Below are 17,272 nucleotides of genomic sequence, written 5' to 3' on the forward strand. Positions count from 1 at the left end.
ACATTCTGCTCATGATAATAATAGCAGAAAGTGGTGAAATAATGTGGTGGGTTCTGTCAAGCACTGAACGTTGAATGAAAAACTTCACGCAACTTTCAAAATAACCCAGATCTACGCTATAAACCACCTTGGGTTCCTAATAGGGGAGAAAGGTGGAATACAACAACAACAACAACAACAACAACAACAACAACAACAACAACAACAACAACTACTACTACTACTACTACTAATAATAATAATAATAATAATAATAATTTGTTACTTATATGCCACCCATCTGCTCTCTGGAGATTCCAACAAGTTAAAACACCCAACACAATAAAACATAAAACTTTAAGAACTTTCCTGTGTTTCAGGGTCATCGTGGAGATTAAATTTGGAGCCAGGGCAACAGCAGGGGAAAGTAACAAGCCCTGAAACACAAAGCACTCCATCTGAGAGATGATGATGATGATGATGATGATGATGATGATAATAGCAGCAATAATTTTATTATTTATACCCCGCCCATCTGGCTGGGTTTCCCAGCCACTCTGAGCAGCTTACAGCGTATATAAATAAAGTATCAAACATCATGGTGTCTTCTAAAAGTTCTTTATCTCCTTGAGACCTGATGGGCGCCACCACCGAGAAGGCCCTCTGCCTGGTTCCCTAGAACTTGGCTTCTCACAGGGAGGGAACTGCCAGAAGGCCCTCGGAGGTGGACCCCGGTGTCCTGGCTGGACAATGGGGGTGTAGAGGCTCTTTCCAGGGTCATTTGCCCATGGACAAGCACAGGAAAATACATCTACCCCAAAATGCAACGAGTGGCAGTCTACATTAATCGCTGCAAGGCTTCCCTTTTACTACAAGAAAGAAGATTCCACCTAAACATTAGGAAGAACTTCCTGACAGTAAGAGCTGTTTGACAGTGGAATTTGCTGCCAAGGAGTGTGGTGGAGTCTCCTTCTTTGGAGGTCTTTAAGCAGAGGCTTGACAACCATATGTCAGGAGTGCTCTGATGGTGTTTCCTGCTTGGCAGGGGGTTGGACTCGATGGCCCTTGGGGTCTCTTCCAACTCTATGATTCTATGATTCCCTAATCCTTATAATTGTATAATTATATCAGGAAGGGAACCTGCCCTTCTGATTTTGCCATTGCACGCCTGGTTCTGCCAGCGGAGACTGTGCCCCGCGGCTCAGAAACTCGAGGGGCGAGTCAAGGGAGCCGCCGGTTCGAATCCCGCCTCGTAACCCGAACTTGCTGGTCTGGTCCGTCATAGTAGCAGCAGTTGTAATGAAAATAAAAATGAAAGGAACTTTTAAAGGCTTTGATGGAATCATTTTACAACAAGCTTCCAGGTGTGCAGCCTGGAAGTCATTTTGGACTCACAGCTGTCCATGGAGGCGCAGGTCAATTCTGTGTCCAGGGCAGCTCCATCTGGTACGCAGGATGAGACCCTGCCTGCCTGCGGACTGTCTGGCCAGAGTGGTGCATGCTCTGTTTATCTCCCGCTTGGACTACTGCCATGCGCTCTCTGTGGGGCTGCCTTTGAAGGTGACCCAGAAACTACAACTAATCCAGAATGCGGCAGCTAGACTGGTGACTGGGAGCGGCCGCCGGGACCACATAACACCAGTTCTGAGAGATCTGCATTGGCTCCCAGTACGTTTCCAGGCACAATTCAAAGTGTTGGTGCTGACCTTGAAAGCCCTAAATGGCCCAGTAGACCTGAAGGAGCGTCTCCACCCCCATCGTTCTGCCCGGACACAGAGGTCCAGCACCGAGGGCCTTCTGCCGGTTCCCTCATTGCGAGAAGTGAGGTTACAGGGAACCAGACAGAGGGCCTTCTCGGTGGTGGCGCCCGCCCTGTGGAACGACCTCCCTTCAGATGTCAAGGAAATAAGCAGCTATCCTATCTTTAAAAGACATCTGAAGGCAGCCCTGTTCAGGGAAGTTTTTAATATTTAATTCTGTACTGTTTTTTTAACACTTGATTGGGAGCTGCCCAGAGTGGCTGGGGAAACTCAGCCAGGTGGGCGGGGTATAAATAATAAGTTATTATTATTATTAGTCATGGATATTTTTAGCTGGCTAGGATGAGCCCTGGAAGTCCCTTCCGATTCTGTGATTCCGTGCCGAATTTGGTTGCCGCAGTCTTTAGGAGAGTTATCGGAAAGCACAGAGACTTACGTCGCCGCCACGGTCAGCTTCAGCCGGCGAGCGAGGCTGCGATTCAGCCCCTGCCCATCTGCTATTTTTGCTGCTTTCTCTTTTCATCTGCAGGGACGCCGGTCAACCGCATCCCCATCATGGCCAAACAGGTCCTCGATCTGTACATGCTCTATGTCCTGGTGACCGAGAAGGGTGGCTTGGTGGAGGTGATCAACAAGAAACTCTGGCGGGAGATCACGAAGGGCCTGAACCTGCCCACGTCCATCACCAGCGCGGCCTTCACTTTGCGGACTCAGTAAGTCTTGCCCTGCAACCCAGAACGGCCCCCAGGATGTTCCCAGGGGCCGGAGCTACCGCTTTAGGGAAGGGGCGCAGCTGCCGGTTCATAGTGGTGGTTTTCGCCCCGTGTGAAATTGTCATAATCTCAAATCCTGTGTAGTTTTCTCTGTTGCAAAGCTGCAGAGTGAGTGGTACCCAGAGTCCAGTTTTAAGAATTAAAGCTCTTTTTCGTTGGTCTGCAATTATTATTTGAGCTGCCCGGGGCATATATAGAATAATAATAATAATAATAATAATAATAATAATAATAATAATAATAATAATAAATTTTATTGATATCCCACCTTCCCCAGCCAAAGCCAGGCTCAGAGCGGCTAACATCAAATGTATAACACATTCACATAAAATCAGACAATCAGTTAAAATAGAAGACCAGTTCTTTTGACAATACAGTGGTACCTTGGGTTACATATGCTTCAGGTTACACACGCTTCAGGTTACAGACTCCGCTAACCCAGAAATAGTACCTTGAGTTAAGAACTTTGCTTCAGGATGAGAACAGAAATCGCGCAGCAGGAGGCCCCATTAGCTAAAGTGGTGCTTCAGGTTAAGAACAGTTTCGGGTTAAGAACGGACTTGCGGAACGAATTAAGTTCTTAACCCAAGGTACCACTGTATATCAAACCACTACAGTGGTACCTCGGCTTAAAAACAGTCCGGTTTAAGAACAATTCGGTTTACGAACTCCGCAAAACCGGAAATAGTGTCCCGGTTTGAGAACTTTATCTCGGTCTACGAACGGACTCCGAATAGTGGAAGGGCACTGGCAGCAGGAGCCCTCATTAGGGAAAGCGCGCCTTGGTTTAAGAACGGTTTTGGTTTAAGAACGGACTTCCGTTCTTAAGGTACTGCTGTAGAAGACTGGTTCTTTTGACAGTATATCAAACCGGTACAGTGGTACCTTGGTTCTCAAACTTAATCCGTTCTGGAAGTCCGTTCTGAAACCAAAGCATTCCAAAACCAAGACACACACACTTTCCCATAGAAAGGAATGCAGAATGGATTGATCCATTCCAGACTTTTAAAAACAACCCCTAAAACAGCAATTGAACATGGATTTTACTATCTGACGAGACCGTTGATCCATAAAACGAAAGCAATAAACAATGTACTGCAGTCATACAACCAGTAGCTGAACTGGGTTCCACACAGTCGCAAAACCAAAACCAAAAAGAGCCCCAAAAACGCAAAATAAATAGCAAAAACAGACAGACCTCAGCGTAACACTCAAATCGGAAGCGTAACACTCAGAACTGAGCACGTTCAGCTTCCGAAAAAAGTTCACAAACCGGAACACTTCCTTCCGGGTTTGCAGTGTTTGGGTTCCAAGTTGTTTGAGTACCAAGGCGTATGAGAACCAAGGTACCCCTGTATATCTCTATAGGATAGAGACATTATCTATAAACCTGGTGCCAAACGGCTCCTTTAAACCAGGATCGCAGCTGCCAAAATGGAAAGCCTCCGTGCCCTTTTGGGGCCGGAGAAAATGGGAGGGCTGTCTTCAGAAATAAATAAATCTCAAGGGCTGTCCTGCGCAAGACGGAGGAGATTCTTTTCTCCCGCTATGGAGGGCAGGACTCGAACCCGTGGCTTCACATCACAAGGACGGAGATTCCGACTCCACGTTTGGCCGTGGGGTGGGGGGCGGTTTTCATCCTATTTTCTTTTTTGGGGGGGTTCGTAATTCTTTAGGAAGGCTTGCCGTATTTTTTGCTCTATAGGACTCACTTTTCCCCTCCTAAAAAAGTAAGGGGAAGTGTGTGTGCGTCTTACGGAGCGAATGCAGGCTGCGCAGCTATCCCAGAAGCCAGAACAGCAAGAGGGTTTGCTGCTTTCACTGCGCAGTGATTCCTCTTGCTGTTCTGGCTTCTGAGATTCAGAATATGTTTTTTCTTCTTTTCCTCCTCCAAAAACTAGGTGCGTCTTGTGGTCTGGTGCGTCTTATAGAGCGAAAAATACGGTAGTTTCCAGTGGATCAAGGGTGCTTTGGGAAGAAATTTACGTATAATTCTATATGGAGACGCACCCTTGAATTTTTGCAAGCAATGGAATGGGCTCATTCTGACCCCCTCCTTTCTCCCCCTCCTCTCTCTCTCTCTCTTTTTCTCTCCCCTTCTTCCTTCTCTCCCATTCGCTTCCCCCACCTATTACATCCACCCTGATCAAGGCTAAAGTTAATTAGTCTGGAATTCAGAGGACCAGGTGGTGGAAAAAGGATTTGTGGGTGGTGAGGGAGGGGTGGACCGGGGGGGGGGGGGGGAGGTGAGTGGGTGGAGAGCTGTTAACTCCTTCATAGCTGTAAACCCGACTTCCTTTCTCTTAAAAAAAGAAGCAGCGTCTTGCCTGTCCCTAATTGCTGCCAGAAAATTCGAAAAAGCATCTGATCTTCTCCCCTGAAAATAGGGGCGTCCTATTCCATCCCCTCCAATATTTCTCCTGTAAAAATAGGGACGTCCTATTCCATCCCCTCCAACGTTTCTCCCCTGAAAATAGGGACGTCCTATTCCATCCCCTCCAACGTTTCTCCCCTGAAAATAGGGACGTCCTATTCCATCCCCTCCAACGTTTCTCCCCTGAGAATAGGGACGTCCTATTCCATCCCCTCCAACATTTCTCCCCTGAGAATAGGGACGTCCTATTCCATCCCCTCCAACGTTTCTCCCATGAAAATAGGGACGTCCTATTCCATCCCCTCCAATGTTTCTCCTCTGAAAATAGGGACGTCCTATTCCATCCCCTCCAACGTTTCTCCCCTGAGAATAGGGACGTCCTATTCCATCCCCTCCAACGTTTCTCCCCTGAAAATAGGGACGTCCTATTCCATCCCCTCCAACGTTTCTCCCCTGAAAATAGGGACGTCCTATTCCACCCCCTCCAATGTTTCTCCCCTGAAAATAGGGACGTCCTATTCCATTCCCTCCAACGTTTCTCCCCTGAAAATAGGGACATTTCCATTGGGCCAACTCTGTCCATCTTGGCAGCGTGCGTTGAATCGAACAAAGCGCAAATGGTTGATTTTTGTGTATGTGTGTCTTTTCCCCTGCAAAGGTACATGAAGTACTTGTACCCGTATGAGTGTGAGAAGAGAGGTCTGAGCAACCCCAATGAACTGCAAGCCGCCATCGACAGCAACCGCCGTGAGGGTCGCCGTCAAGGGTTCAGCGGCTCGATCTTCACGTACTCGCCCAGTGGCACCCATGGCATGCTCTCCTCGCCCAAGCTCCAAGTGCCAACGCTGGGGTTGCCCTCAACTACCAATGGCAGCTCCTTGGCCTCTGTCCCGAAAATCAAAAAAGGTACGGCAGCCGATTGCCTCGCTCGTTTGGTTCCGCACACGTTTTGTGCCCCTCTCTTCAACCTAAAAAGTCTCCCGGGTTGGCTTAAAGGTAAAGGTAAAGGGACCCCTGACCATCAGGTCCAATCATGGCTGATACTGAGGTTGCAGTGCTCATCTCACGTTACTGGCCGAGGGAGCCGGCGTACAGCTTCCGGGTCATGTGGCCAGCAGGACTAAGCCGCTTCTGGCGAACCAGAGCAGCGCACGGAAACGCCGTTTACCTTCTCGCCAGAGTGGTATCTATTTATCTACTTGCACTTTGATGTGCTTTCGAACTGCTAGGTTGGCAGGAGCAGGGACTGAGCAACGGGAGCTCACCCCGTCGTGGGGATTCGAACTGCCAACCTTCTGATCAGCAAGTCCTAGGCTCTGTGGTTTAACCCACAGCGCCACCCGCGTCCCTCCATCGTTCAGATACCGTCGTTCAGATGGTTCGTGCGCTGCTCTGGCAACTTAGTCCTGCTGGCCACCTGACCCGGAAGCTGTACGCCGGCTCCCTCGGCCAGTAAAGCGAGATGAGCGCCGCAACCCCAGAGTTGGCCACAACTGGACCAAATGGCCAGGGGTCCCTTTACCTTTACTAAGTGAACGAAAGTCTTGGTCATTTGATTGCCCTTTTTGCTGTCTTTTTATTTGTATGTACAGTGGTACCTCGGGTTACATACGCTTCAGGTTACAGACTCCGCTAACCCAGAAATAGTGCTTCAGGTTAAGAACTTTGCTTCAGGATGAGAACAGAAATCGTGCTCTGGCGGCACGGCAGCAGCAGGAGGCCCCATTAGCTAAAGTGGTGCTTCAGGTTAAGAACAGTTTCAGGTTAAGAACGGACCTCCAGAATGAATTAAGTACTTAACCTGAGGTACCACTGTATTGTTGTTTTATGTTGCTATGGCCGTTGGCTAAGGCGAATAAAGTTTATCTATCTCAAAAAACAAAACAAATCTCCCTGTCTCCCTCTCTCCGTCTCACCTGTTTGCACCTCTTTGCGCTAAAGGAGCTTTCCTTTTTGTTGTTGTTCTTGCAACCCCTGCAGAGGAGGAGACGGCCATCCCCATCAGTGTGCCCGGCCGCCTGCCCGTGTCCCTGGCAGGCCACCCGGCCATCACGGCCCAAGCCGTCCAAGCGGCAGCGGCCCAGGCAGCGGCAGTGGCCCAGGCAGCTGCGTTGGAGCAGCTGCGGGAGAAGCTGGAGTCCGGGGAGCCGCCGGAGAAGAAGATTGCTCTCGTGACGGACGAGCAGCAACGCTTGATGCAGAGGGCGCTCCAGCAGAATCTCTTGGCCATGACCGCTCAGCTGCCCATGAGTATCCGCATTAACAGCCAAGGGACTCGCTCGCCAGGTATCCTTGATCTCTTGCCTCTGTGTCCAGGGCAGCTGTTTACCAGCTCCATCTGGTACATAGGCTGAGACCCTATCTGCCTGCGGACTGTCTTGCCAGAGTGGTGCATGCTCTGGTTATCTCCCACTTGGACTACTGCAATGCGCTGTCCATGGTGCTACCTTTGAAGGTGACTCGGAAACTACAACTAATCCAGAATGCGGCAGCTAGACTGGTGACTGGGGGCGGCCGCCGAGACCATATAACACCGGTCTTGAAAGACCTACACTGGCTCCCAGGACGTTTCCGAGCACAATTCAAAGTGTTGGGTCTTGAAAGCCCTAAACGGCCCAGTAGACCTGAAGGAGCGTCTCCACCCCCATCGTTCAGTCTGGACGCTGAGGTCCAGCGCCGAGGGCCTTCTGGCGGTTCCCTCATTGCGAGAAGCAAAGCTACAGGGAACCAGGCAGAGGGCCTTCTCGGTAGTGCCTCCCGCCCTGTGGAACGCCCTCCCACCAGATGTCAAAGAGGAAAATAACTACCAAACTTTTAGAAGACATCTGAAGGCAGCCCTGTTTAGGGATGCTTTTAATGTTTGATGTATCATAGTATTTTAATATTCTTTTGGAAGCCGCCCAGAGTGGCTGGGGAAGCTCAGCCAGATGGGGGGGTATAAATATATGGTGATGATGATGATGATCATTATCTGAGTGTGGAGATTAGGCACCTGTAAAGGTAAAGGTAAAGGGACCCCTGCCCGTTAGGTCCAGTCGTGGCCGACTCTGGGGTTGCGGCGCTCATCTGGCTTTACTGGCCGAGAGAGCCGGCGTCCAGCTTCCGGGTCATGTGGCCAGCAGGACTAAGCCGCCTCTGGCGAACCAGAGCAGCGCACGGAAATGCCGTTTACCTTCCCACCAGAGCAGTACCTATTTATCTACTTGCACTCTCACGTGCTTTTGAACTGCTAGGTGGGCAGGAGCAGGGACCGAGCAACGGGAGCTCATCCCGTCACGGGGATTCGAAGCGCCGACCTTCTTATCGGCAAACCCTAGGCTCTGTGGTTTAACCCACAGTGCCACCCTTAGCTACCTGTACAGGTGTGGAAATTTGCATGTCTTCCCCTGCCCACTTTTGCCCCTGGCCCCGCCCCCTGGAAAGGGAAACGGCTGCCTGGCCTCTGTCTTACCCTCCTCCTTTTTTGCCTTCCAGAAAACCGCCAAGACTCCGCCATGAATTTGGCCACCAACGGAACGAACAGCATCAACATGTCTGTTGAGCTCAACGGCATTGTTTATACAGGTAAACCCTTGTTGAGGTAACCTCGGAAAGGAGGTTTCGGCCAGCCTCATGAACCCAGTCTTTTCTTTTTAAAATCATTTTTATTGATTTTCCAATTCATAGACACAATCCAATTCATATACACATCCTATTCATATACACAATCATAATACTACTCCAATTAAAATAAAAAACTAAAATAAAAAGGACCAAATTACAGCCCAGTCTTAAGTTTGCTAAGGTCGCTAGCTCCAAAGGTTGCAAGATTACCTTACCTACCTACACCTGTAAGATGAAAGGTATGGACGGGTTTTTGCATTTTAAATAAAAATTGTTTGCAAAAAGAGAATACAGGTGCAAACGTCCCAGAAAGAAAGAAGACAAAGAATCAAAATATTTAAACTGTAAAGTGTATTATTATTATTATTATTATTATTTGCAGCCTCAAAGTACAAAACTGCAGCTCTGCTGCAAAGGGATTGTAAAGTTCGTAAGTCACGCAAATGTTCCCTTTGCAAATTATAAAGCTATAAATATAAAAATGGAAGCGTTCTGCACCTGTGAGTTGCATCGCTATTGAGAATCAAAGCTGAATGTAGTCTTAATTGAGCCAGAATTTGCATGTACGAGGGGCACCACGTGCCTCAATGTTTGTATAAGAAATAAAATTCCTTTTTTTTATGGTAACTCAAGCTCTGCCCTTTTCCGGGAGGGCAATTTGCCAACTCTCTGAAGCCAAAGATTAAAGAAGGTCTTCCAGGATTTGGCAGTGCGCTCCCGGGCCCCTGTTAAGAGAATAAAAATAAGCTCTTAACTTTTCAAATTCATAAGGAGGTTCAAGAGCGCCTGGTGGAAAAATGGCACCATAGTTTGCTTATACAGTGGTACCTTGGGTTAAGTATTTAATTCGTTCTCGAGGTCCGTTCTTAGTCTGAAACTATTCTTAACCTGAAGCACCACTTTAGCTAATGGGGCCGCCTCCTCCTGCTGCTGCACCACTGGAGCAAGGTTTCTGTTCTCATCCTGATGCAAAGGTCTTAACCTGAAGCACTATTTTTGGGTTAGCAGAGTCTGTAACCTGAAGCGTCCATAACCTGAAGCGTATGTAACCAGAGGTACCACTGTAGTTGCCAAGGAAATCTCAGCAAACGCCTTGCTCCAAAATTCATGCGCCTTTGAGCAGCTCCACCACAAAGGCTGATAGGTGCCATCTAAGGGTTGAAAATGTGTTTGCAGGCGCGGCAAATGAGCCATTCCACTCCCCTGCTTTGGCACCTGTTGCAATGGGTGGAAACCCCATTGCAGAACCCATATTTCTCACTGCGTAATAAAATTGCAAGGGACGTGGGTGGCGCTGTGGGTTAAACCACAGAGCCTAGGGCTTGCCGATCAGAAGGTCGGCGGTTCGAATCCCTGCAATTACGGGGTGAGCTCCCGTTGCTCGGTCCCTGCTCCTGCCAACCTAGCAGTTCAGAAGCACGTCAAAGTGCAAGGAGATAAATAGGTACCGCTCCAGCGGGAAGGTAAACGGCGTTTCCGTGCGCTGCTCTGGTTCGCCAGAAGCGTCTTAGTCCTGCTGGCCACATGACCCGGAAGCTGTACGCCAGCTCCCTCGGCCAGGAAAGCGAGATGAGCACTGCAACCCCAGAATCGGCCACGACTGGACCTAACAGGCAGGGGTCCCTTTACCTTTATCCTAGCTCCTCTCAAAGCGATTGCTGAAAGGCGGCAGCCCTGGCTTTTGTAGAGTCTCATAATAATAATAATAATAATAATAATAATAATAATAATAATAATAATAATAATTTATACCCCTCTGGGCGGCTTCCAACAGAATATTAAAATACAATAATCTATTAAACATTAAAAGCTTCCCTAAGCAGGGCTGCCTTCAGATGTCTTCTAAAAGTCTGGTAGTTGTTTTTCTCTTTGACATCTGGTGAGAGGGCGTTTCACAGGGCGGGCGCCACCACCGAGAAGGCCCTCTGCCTGGTTCCTTGTAACCTCGCTTCTCACAGGGAGAGAACTGCCAGAAGGCCCTCGGAGCTGGACCTCAGTGTCCGGGCTGGACGATGGGGGTGCAGACGCTCCTTCAGGTATACTGGGCCATTTAGGGCTTTCAAGCTCAGCCCCAACACTTTGAATTGTGCTCGGAAACGTCTAAGGCAACCAGGATTAAGGGACCAGTTGGGTGTTTAGGTTGGGGAGAAGGAATGGGTCCAGGGTTCCGGTGGCCCACCAAGTGTCTTCTTCTTCCATCCTCCAGGTGTGCTGTTCGCCCAAACTCCGGGCCCCTCGTCCTCTCTCAGCAAAGGAAACTCCAACAGCAGCCGCGGCGGCTCGCAGGGCGGGCAGGCCGCCAGCGCCCCGCAGACTGCTTTCCCCGCCGCGCCGACATCTACCTCAACCAATTCCTCGTCGCCTTAAGGAAACCCTCCCCGCTTCTCCTCTTCTTCGTCCTGCCAAAGCCGATAGCCCCCGTCTCGGCGACGCACGGTCAACGAGAAAAGATCCCCGGTTTGGACCCTTATCCGCCTGTCTGGACGGGGATTTCCTGGGGGATGTTTTCCGGAGAGAGGGGAGAGATGGACCCGCACATGCCTTGTTTGTTTCCGGAGGGCAAGGGCGGTCTGGAAGGCGCCATCTTCTGTCCCCCAAATCCCCCCCCCCCCAAAATAAAGGAACCTCTTTGCCATGGCTGCAGGGAGATGTTTTGGTTCTGCCCCAACCGGGAATGGTGGGAGGTATCCCAACCAATCTCAGCTTGACATCAAAATAACCAAACCTTTTTGGGGGGAAACTGGTGGGGGAGCCACTGGGTCCTAATCTCTCCCTCCTCTTTCTCTCCCCTCTTCCACCAAATATTTCCCCCAATGCCCAGCATTAAAGATATCAAATAGAAGAACCAAAAAACGAAAATAAAGAAAGCTTTTTCAGCCTGGATTTTGGAGGGCAGGGGGTGGCGCGTCGAGCGCCCAGTGATTTCTGAGCCAGATGGAAAACACTGTGTGGTTTTAGCTCTTTTGTTTTTTTGACGTAATGCATTGTAGACACAGAACTCCTTACCTCATACGAACTCACACTTTTGCACTGTGTGTTGTTATTTTTATTTTTATTTTGTCTGGGGCGGTGGCGGGGAGACACCTCTCGTCAGGCGGTCTCAGGGGGGGTCTCAGAACGAAATCCTTTTTTTAAACCCCACCCCAGACAGCATTTACAAAAGGGGGCCGGGGGGGGGGGGGAAATGGCGGTGGGAAAGATTTTAGCTATTGCTTTTTTGTTTTGTTTCCTTTTTTACAAAAAAACAACCGCTCTCGAAACATATATAAGGAAAATTCAGGGGTGTGTGTGTAAATAGAAACTTCTTTTGTTTTTGGAATACGATTCTCAACAGACAACCAAAAAAAAAAAAAATGCGAAAGCAGATCTATAGAGGAAATTCTGTAAGTTTTTATTTTGGCGGTTATCCTCTTAACGCGTGTTGCTTCCGGTGTGTTTTCCGATGACGATACGGCTGCACTTTTCCTCCCCAAATCTTTTTCGTGTAACACTGGCAGGGGCTTTTTTTGCGGGGTGGGTGTCTCGGGGAAAATTGTCTTTGACGAATGAGCTCAGGTGGAATTTTTTCTACATATTGGGGTGGGTCGGAGGGGGGGTGTGGCGCAAGCTTTGGGATTTCACGGGATGATATTTTTGTACGGGGATTTCTTTGCATGGAAATTGGAGACTCAGATGGGGTAGCCTTCCTGCGTCTTAGCGCTTTGCTCCCCTGACCCTCAAACATTTCTCCTTTGCGATGGCACGACAACAACAACAACAAACCCGCTGGGCTGTTTCTCCTCGCCTCCATCCTCCAAATAATTTAAAAACCACAGCATTAACCTCTCCAAAGTCTGCGGGGCTTGACGTTTCCCCAACGCCCAGGAAAACTGGGGACCTCAGACGTCACCATTTCCAGGAACGAAACCTTTTTTTTAACATCGCATCCTCCGTGTGCATTTGAATCACGTGGCTTCCCTGCAAATAATCCCGGGAAACGTAGTTTGCAGAGGGTGCTGGGGTCCTCAGACGTCCGACTGGCTTTTGCCAGGACGAAACCCTTTTTTTAACTTCGCTTCCAGACATCGCATCTTCCGTGTGCATTTGAAGCGTGGGGCTTCCTTGCAAATAATCCTGAGAACCGTAGTTTGCAGAGGGCGGGCAGTTCTTTCAGATTTACCGTAACGGTGCGTTGCCGAGGAGTAGCATGGTGAGCTAGAGGTTTTGGTGAAGTTTTGAGGGCGCAACTGGCAGAGAGGATAACATTTGGGGTTGTGTTTTTTTTTCTCCTGCTCCCTCCAAACTCACTTGTGGTTTCCTTTGAATATAGGAATATAAGGGGGCGCGTCCTTGACTTTGGCAGGAATCGGAGAGGTTGTGGGTCTCGCTTCTTGCAGAACCAGGCGGGGGGAAACCCACCATTTTGGATGCAGATGAAGAGGGGGTCCAAATATTTGCGGCTAGCCGCCAGAGAACCCCCTCGACTTAACAACGACAATTTGTTGTGTTGGCATATCTACCTCATCGTACCCCTTTCTCCTCCTTTCCAGTCCCCCCCCCCCCGGGGTGGGCAAATTGGAGAGGATTCTTGAATCAGAATATCTTTCCCCACCACCACCAATGTCTTCTCTTTGCCGGGCCCCCTCCCCGGAAATATTTTTAGAAATTCAGCTTTCCTTTAACGAAGCGAAGCAAAACGCCCAAAGTAAACAACTACTACTAACATGGGCTCTCAAAACATCCCTCCATCACCCCCTTGTCGTCTTATGTGCTGGTTTTAATTTCTTAACTGGGGGTTGGGGAGCTGAGAGAAGACCCCACTGGGACTCCCTCAGCAAAACAGATTTTTGTGCCCCTAAAGGAGACCCCATTTTGATCCAGTCCTGTTTTGTTTCGGCCGGCACCGTTAACCTGATGGTAGCTTTCTGGAACAAACGAAAGGCTTCTCCCTCCCTCTCTCTCTCTTTATATTTTTTAAAATGATCTTTAGAATTTGTCGCTTTCTGGGATCAAATAGCGACATCCCTCTCTCTCTCTCTTTCTCGGGGTTCATAATAAGGCTGTAGAACCCAGACTTTTGCTTCGGAACATTTTTAAATTTTCTGTTCAAGGCTCTAGGAATTTTTACAGGGTGCATCTCCTCGCTTCTATTTCCCCCCAACCCACAAATATATATATTCCATTGGGTGTCGACCTGGTGCCCTCCGGACTTTGGGTGCCGTGCACTCTGGGAGTTGTAGCGCAACACATCCGGACGGCTCTAGATTGCCGGTGAACCCTGTAGACACTGACCGCCCTCGTCCCCTGCGCTGCGATACCCCTTGAAACCGTTGTGGCTTCTGGGAGCTGTAGTTTTGTGCCGGGTGCTGAGCATTGTGAGCGCCCTGTTCCCCCTCGCTAGAGCTACAGTTCCCGGAGCTCCCCAGGGAAAGGGGGTTTGGTTGCTATGCCATTCTTCGATGTTATAGCTCCGCGAAGGGAATCTGCAGGGTCTCCTGACGGCTCCCGGCGCCCATAACAAAACTACAGCTCTCTTTGAGGAAAACCATGACAGTTTCCAGGGGCATTGTAGTGTTTTAACGTGGTTTGACTCTTCCGGAGCCTATTTTGAGGCCTGCGGTCAAAGAAGTCTCCCCTGCCCTATATTTAGACGCTGGCTGTGGAACAGAAAAAGGGATATCTCTTCTCCATGAACCCCCAAACATGCTGCCACCCAGAAAAACAAAAATCCATTTTCTGTCCACATCGTTCCCGCTTTCGGGACGTGGCCAATGTTTTGGAGAGCCCAACCTACAATATCTTAAGGTGGTTTTCATGTTTTTTTTAGGCTGCGTTATTAAATTCAAAGCACACGACGTCCCCCTCACCAACCTCGCGGGAACTGTAGTTTGCCCAAGGCGCTGGGAATTGTAGCGCTGCGAGCGTTTTTTTTCCATTTAATTATCAATTCTGCTTTTTTTAAAAAAAACAATTGCGCTTGCCAAATTCTGGAATGGGAATTCCTGCAAGAAGGGCGTTGATAGCCTTTAAATTCGGCATCCGGGTCCTTTTATTATTATTATTAAATAATAATAATCATAAAGCTCTCTCAGATCCCGGCGGGAATAGGTCTTTGCTTCCCCAATCCTTTTTTTTCAAAACGACTGCTCAGCAAACAGAGATGCAGAGATGCAGATTTTATACCATTGCCGGTCGAGTCTCCATATAGCGCATTTACGGACTTTGCAAGTGAGCCCTGGACTTGGGGCGGTCTGGGCGTGTTGGATCCTGCTTACCTCCTCCTCTGAGTAGACCCATTAAAGCGTACGGGCCCAAATTGGCTGATATCAATGGGGAGAGACAAGGCAGCGACACCCCCCATCACCAAAGCAAGGTTGCATTTGAGGGCTACATTAAGACAGTTCTCAGAATCCAACCCCCAAACTACCCAGCCCGGAAATATATAGAAATATCTCCTGCAAGATCCCACCGCTGACACCAATTCTCTTGTATCGCAAACAGGTTTTTCCCCTCCCTTTCCCCTTTTTATTTTTTGGAAAGCTTACTAATCGAACCGTACGGGTACCGCGGATCACAAAAGTGTCTGCTTTGAATTGCGGGTTAAATGGCCTCGCACGGACCCAGGGGGTCCGTCGGCCGTGGGGCAGGTATGGATCTAGGGAGAGGAGAAGGGGGCGAACTGTTCCTCCAACACCTGCCTAGTATTTTTGTTTTCTAACTCCGTTTTCAGGTGCGTTGACCCACCTCAAACCAATCTCTCTCATGGCTCTCTATGTGGGTCTTCCCCATGACGACTTTCCTGCCTTCCCCACCCATGGAAATTATTATTATTATTTTAATCTACCCATTGGGCAAAGCTGCCTTCTTTCCTTTCGGGTCCTCGAGCTGCCGCGTCGAATCCTAGGCTTGAAACCCTCCCTTTCTGCCTGGAGATGCGGAGATGGGTCAAAAATCGGTTTACGAACCTGATACGCAAATCTGACTGCTTGGATGGGACCCAGTTAAACCACAGCCGTCTGTCTTCAAACTTGGAAAGTATAGGAAATACCTCTGTTATTAAGGCAGTATATGCGCCATGCCTTTAAGCACCCCCTAAAATCCTGGGAATTCTAGTATGAGGGTCTTTGGAACTATAGCACTGTCAGGGGGTAAACTACAGTTCCCGGAATTCTCTATTTTTGTGGAGCTGCTTTGAAGGGATGTTGCGTATGTTGCTTTTAACTATGATTTGAAGTCGGTTGGCCGAATCGCTGCTTGTCCAAAAAAAAAAAGAGGGTCTTGGGTTTGAGGTGAAACGCAGAACTTAGGCGTTTTTGCGGTCTGGGTTTGGAAGTAAAGGGCCGTAAGCCGATACAATCACCTGAATTTTAAATGGCTTTGTGCGCCGTGGGGTATGCACAGGACCAGTCTGATAATAATAATTTTGTTATTTATACCCTGCCCAAATGACTGCCTCGCACACCCGCTCTGTCCTCATGTCGACAGCTCCGCGGCTGCGAAACGGCCGGAGTCGTCAGGACTCGAACCCAGAACCTCCGCCCGCCTTTCCCTAAAGAAGAGACCCTTCCTCTCTTACGTGCAACCCACTTTCCTTGTGGGAAGGAGTTGTTGTTGCCGGGCGTGTGTGTGTTGTGTGAAATTTTCCCCGCCCTTGACATATTTTTTAAAAAAAGAGAGAGAGAAAGAGGGAGGAGTTTTTAGCGCGGGTGGGCGAGAAAGAAATTCTATATCCAAAATTATATAAATATATATAAAAGCGTGTATGTTTGTGGGTTGTTGTTTTCAAAGTGTGCATGTGTGTGTGTCTCTCAAGGAACGTGGCGTAATTCCTTCATTCTCAGGCCAGAAATTTTGCTTTTTAAGGGTTCGATGGCGACTCAGGGGCAACGTGGAAAATGCTATCTGGATCTTGATTGTATTCTGGAGGGGCTGCGAGGGTCGGGGTGGCGGGTGGGATACGGGTTTGGGTTGGGTGTACAGGAAACAAACGAAAATAAAATAAAATTTGCTTGCGGTGATGGTGGCTGGAGGTGTGCCGGATTCGAATTCCGACCCAGGGCTTTCTGCGTTCCCAAGGACGGGGTGACGCTTGGGGGGGAGACCCTTTATTTTATTTTATTTTTGGAAGACCGGGGCACACCCTGCTATCAAGAGGAACATTTTCCGGGTTCTCGATTTCCGCGCGGATCTTTGACAAAAGAGACTCCGTTTGAGGCAAAATTCGCGGGAGCGATATTGCAGAGGTTGGGTTTGCGGACCCCCCAAAAAACCTTTAAAAATAGCTGCAGGATTTCGGGGTTTTGTTGTTTTTCAATTACGCCTTTCCCCCAAAAGCAAGGATTTCCCGAGCAGCCCCCAACTCGCAATCCCATTTTACGTCTAATTCGCTTGCGAAAAGCGAAAACGGGAAGACTTTAGCTGGTAGTAAAAGGATTTGTGTTACATTTGTACAAACACTGTGGGTTTTTTTTTTGCGGGGTGGGTTCTAATTTTTTTTGGGGGGTTGCAAACTCAGAACCCCTTTTTCCTTTCTCTCTCTCTCTCTGCATATCAAGTTTTAAATAAGACGTAATTTCAGGGTGTGTTTTTTCTCCCCACTTCTGGGGTTGTGTTTGTTTTTTTTCTTCTTCAAAGGAAATAATCAAATTTGAACGAGCAGCAAAGATATGCAATCTGTACAGCGTAGGTAGATTTTTGACTCAGGAAAGAAAATAAAAATCGAAAAATAAACCACGTTCTACCTCTGAAAAATAGCAGCAGGCTGCCTTTCGTCATGGCGGGGTATTCGTTTTTTTGGGGGGGTG

The 17,272-nt window shown here is 48.7% G+C and overlaps 1 protein-coding gene across 3 annotated transcripts in view; it reads left to right on the forward strand.

Annotated features, from left to right (window-relative positions):
- ARID3A (AT-rich interaction domain 3A) overlaps nucleotides 1–15,553 on the forward strand; it is a 67,406-nt gene extending 51,853 nt beyond the window's left edge. For all 3 annotated transcript variants that reach the window (XM_079960680.1, XM_079960679.1, XM_079960681.1), the window contains exons 5-9: nucleotides 2,269–2,452; nucleotides 5,545–5,792; nucleotides 6,867–7,172; nucleotides 8,361–8,450; nucleotides 10,696–15,553. In XM_079960680.1, the coding sequence (XP_079816806.1) occupies nucleotides 2,269–2,452; nucleotides 5,545–5,792; nucleotides 6,867–7,172; nucleotides 8,361–8,450; nucleotides 10,696–10,856 (989 nt within the window). In that variant the 3' untranslated portion in view covers nucleotides 10,857–15,553. The remainder of the gene's footprint in view (nucleotides 1–2,268; nucleotides 2,453–5,544; nucleotides 5,793–6,866; nucleotides 7,173–8,360; nucleotides 8,451–10,695) is intronic.
- Nucleotides 15,554–17,272: the final 1,719 nt, after the last annotated feature.

Source organism: Podarcis cretensis (genome assembly GCF_951804945.1).
Source record: "Podarcis cretensis genome assembly, chromosome: 18".
NCBI classification, from domain to species: domain Eukaryota; kingdom Metazoa; phylum Chordata; class Lepidosauria; order Squamata; family Lacertidae; genus Podarcis; species Podarcis cretensis.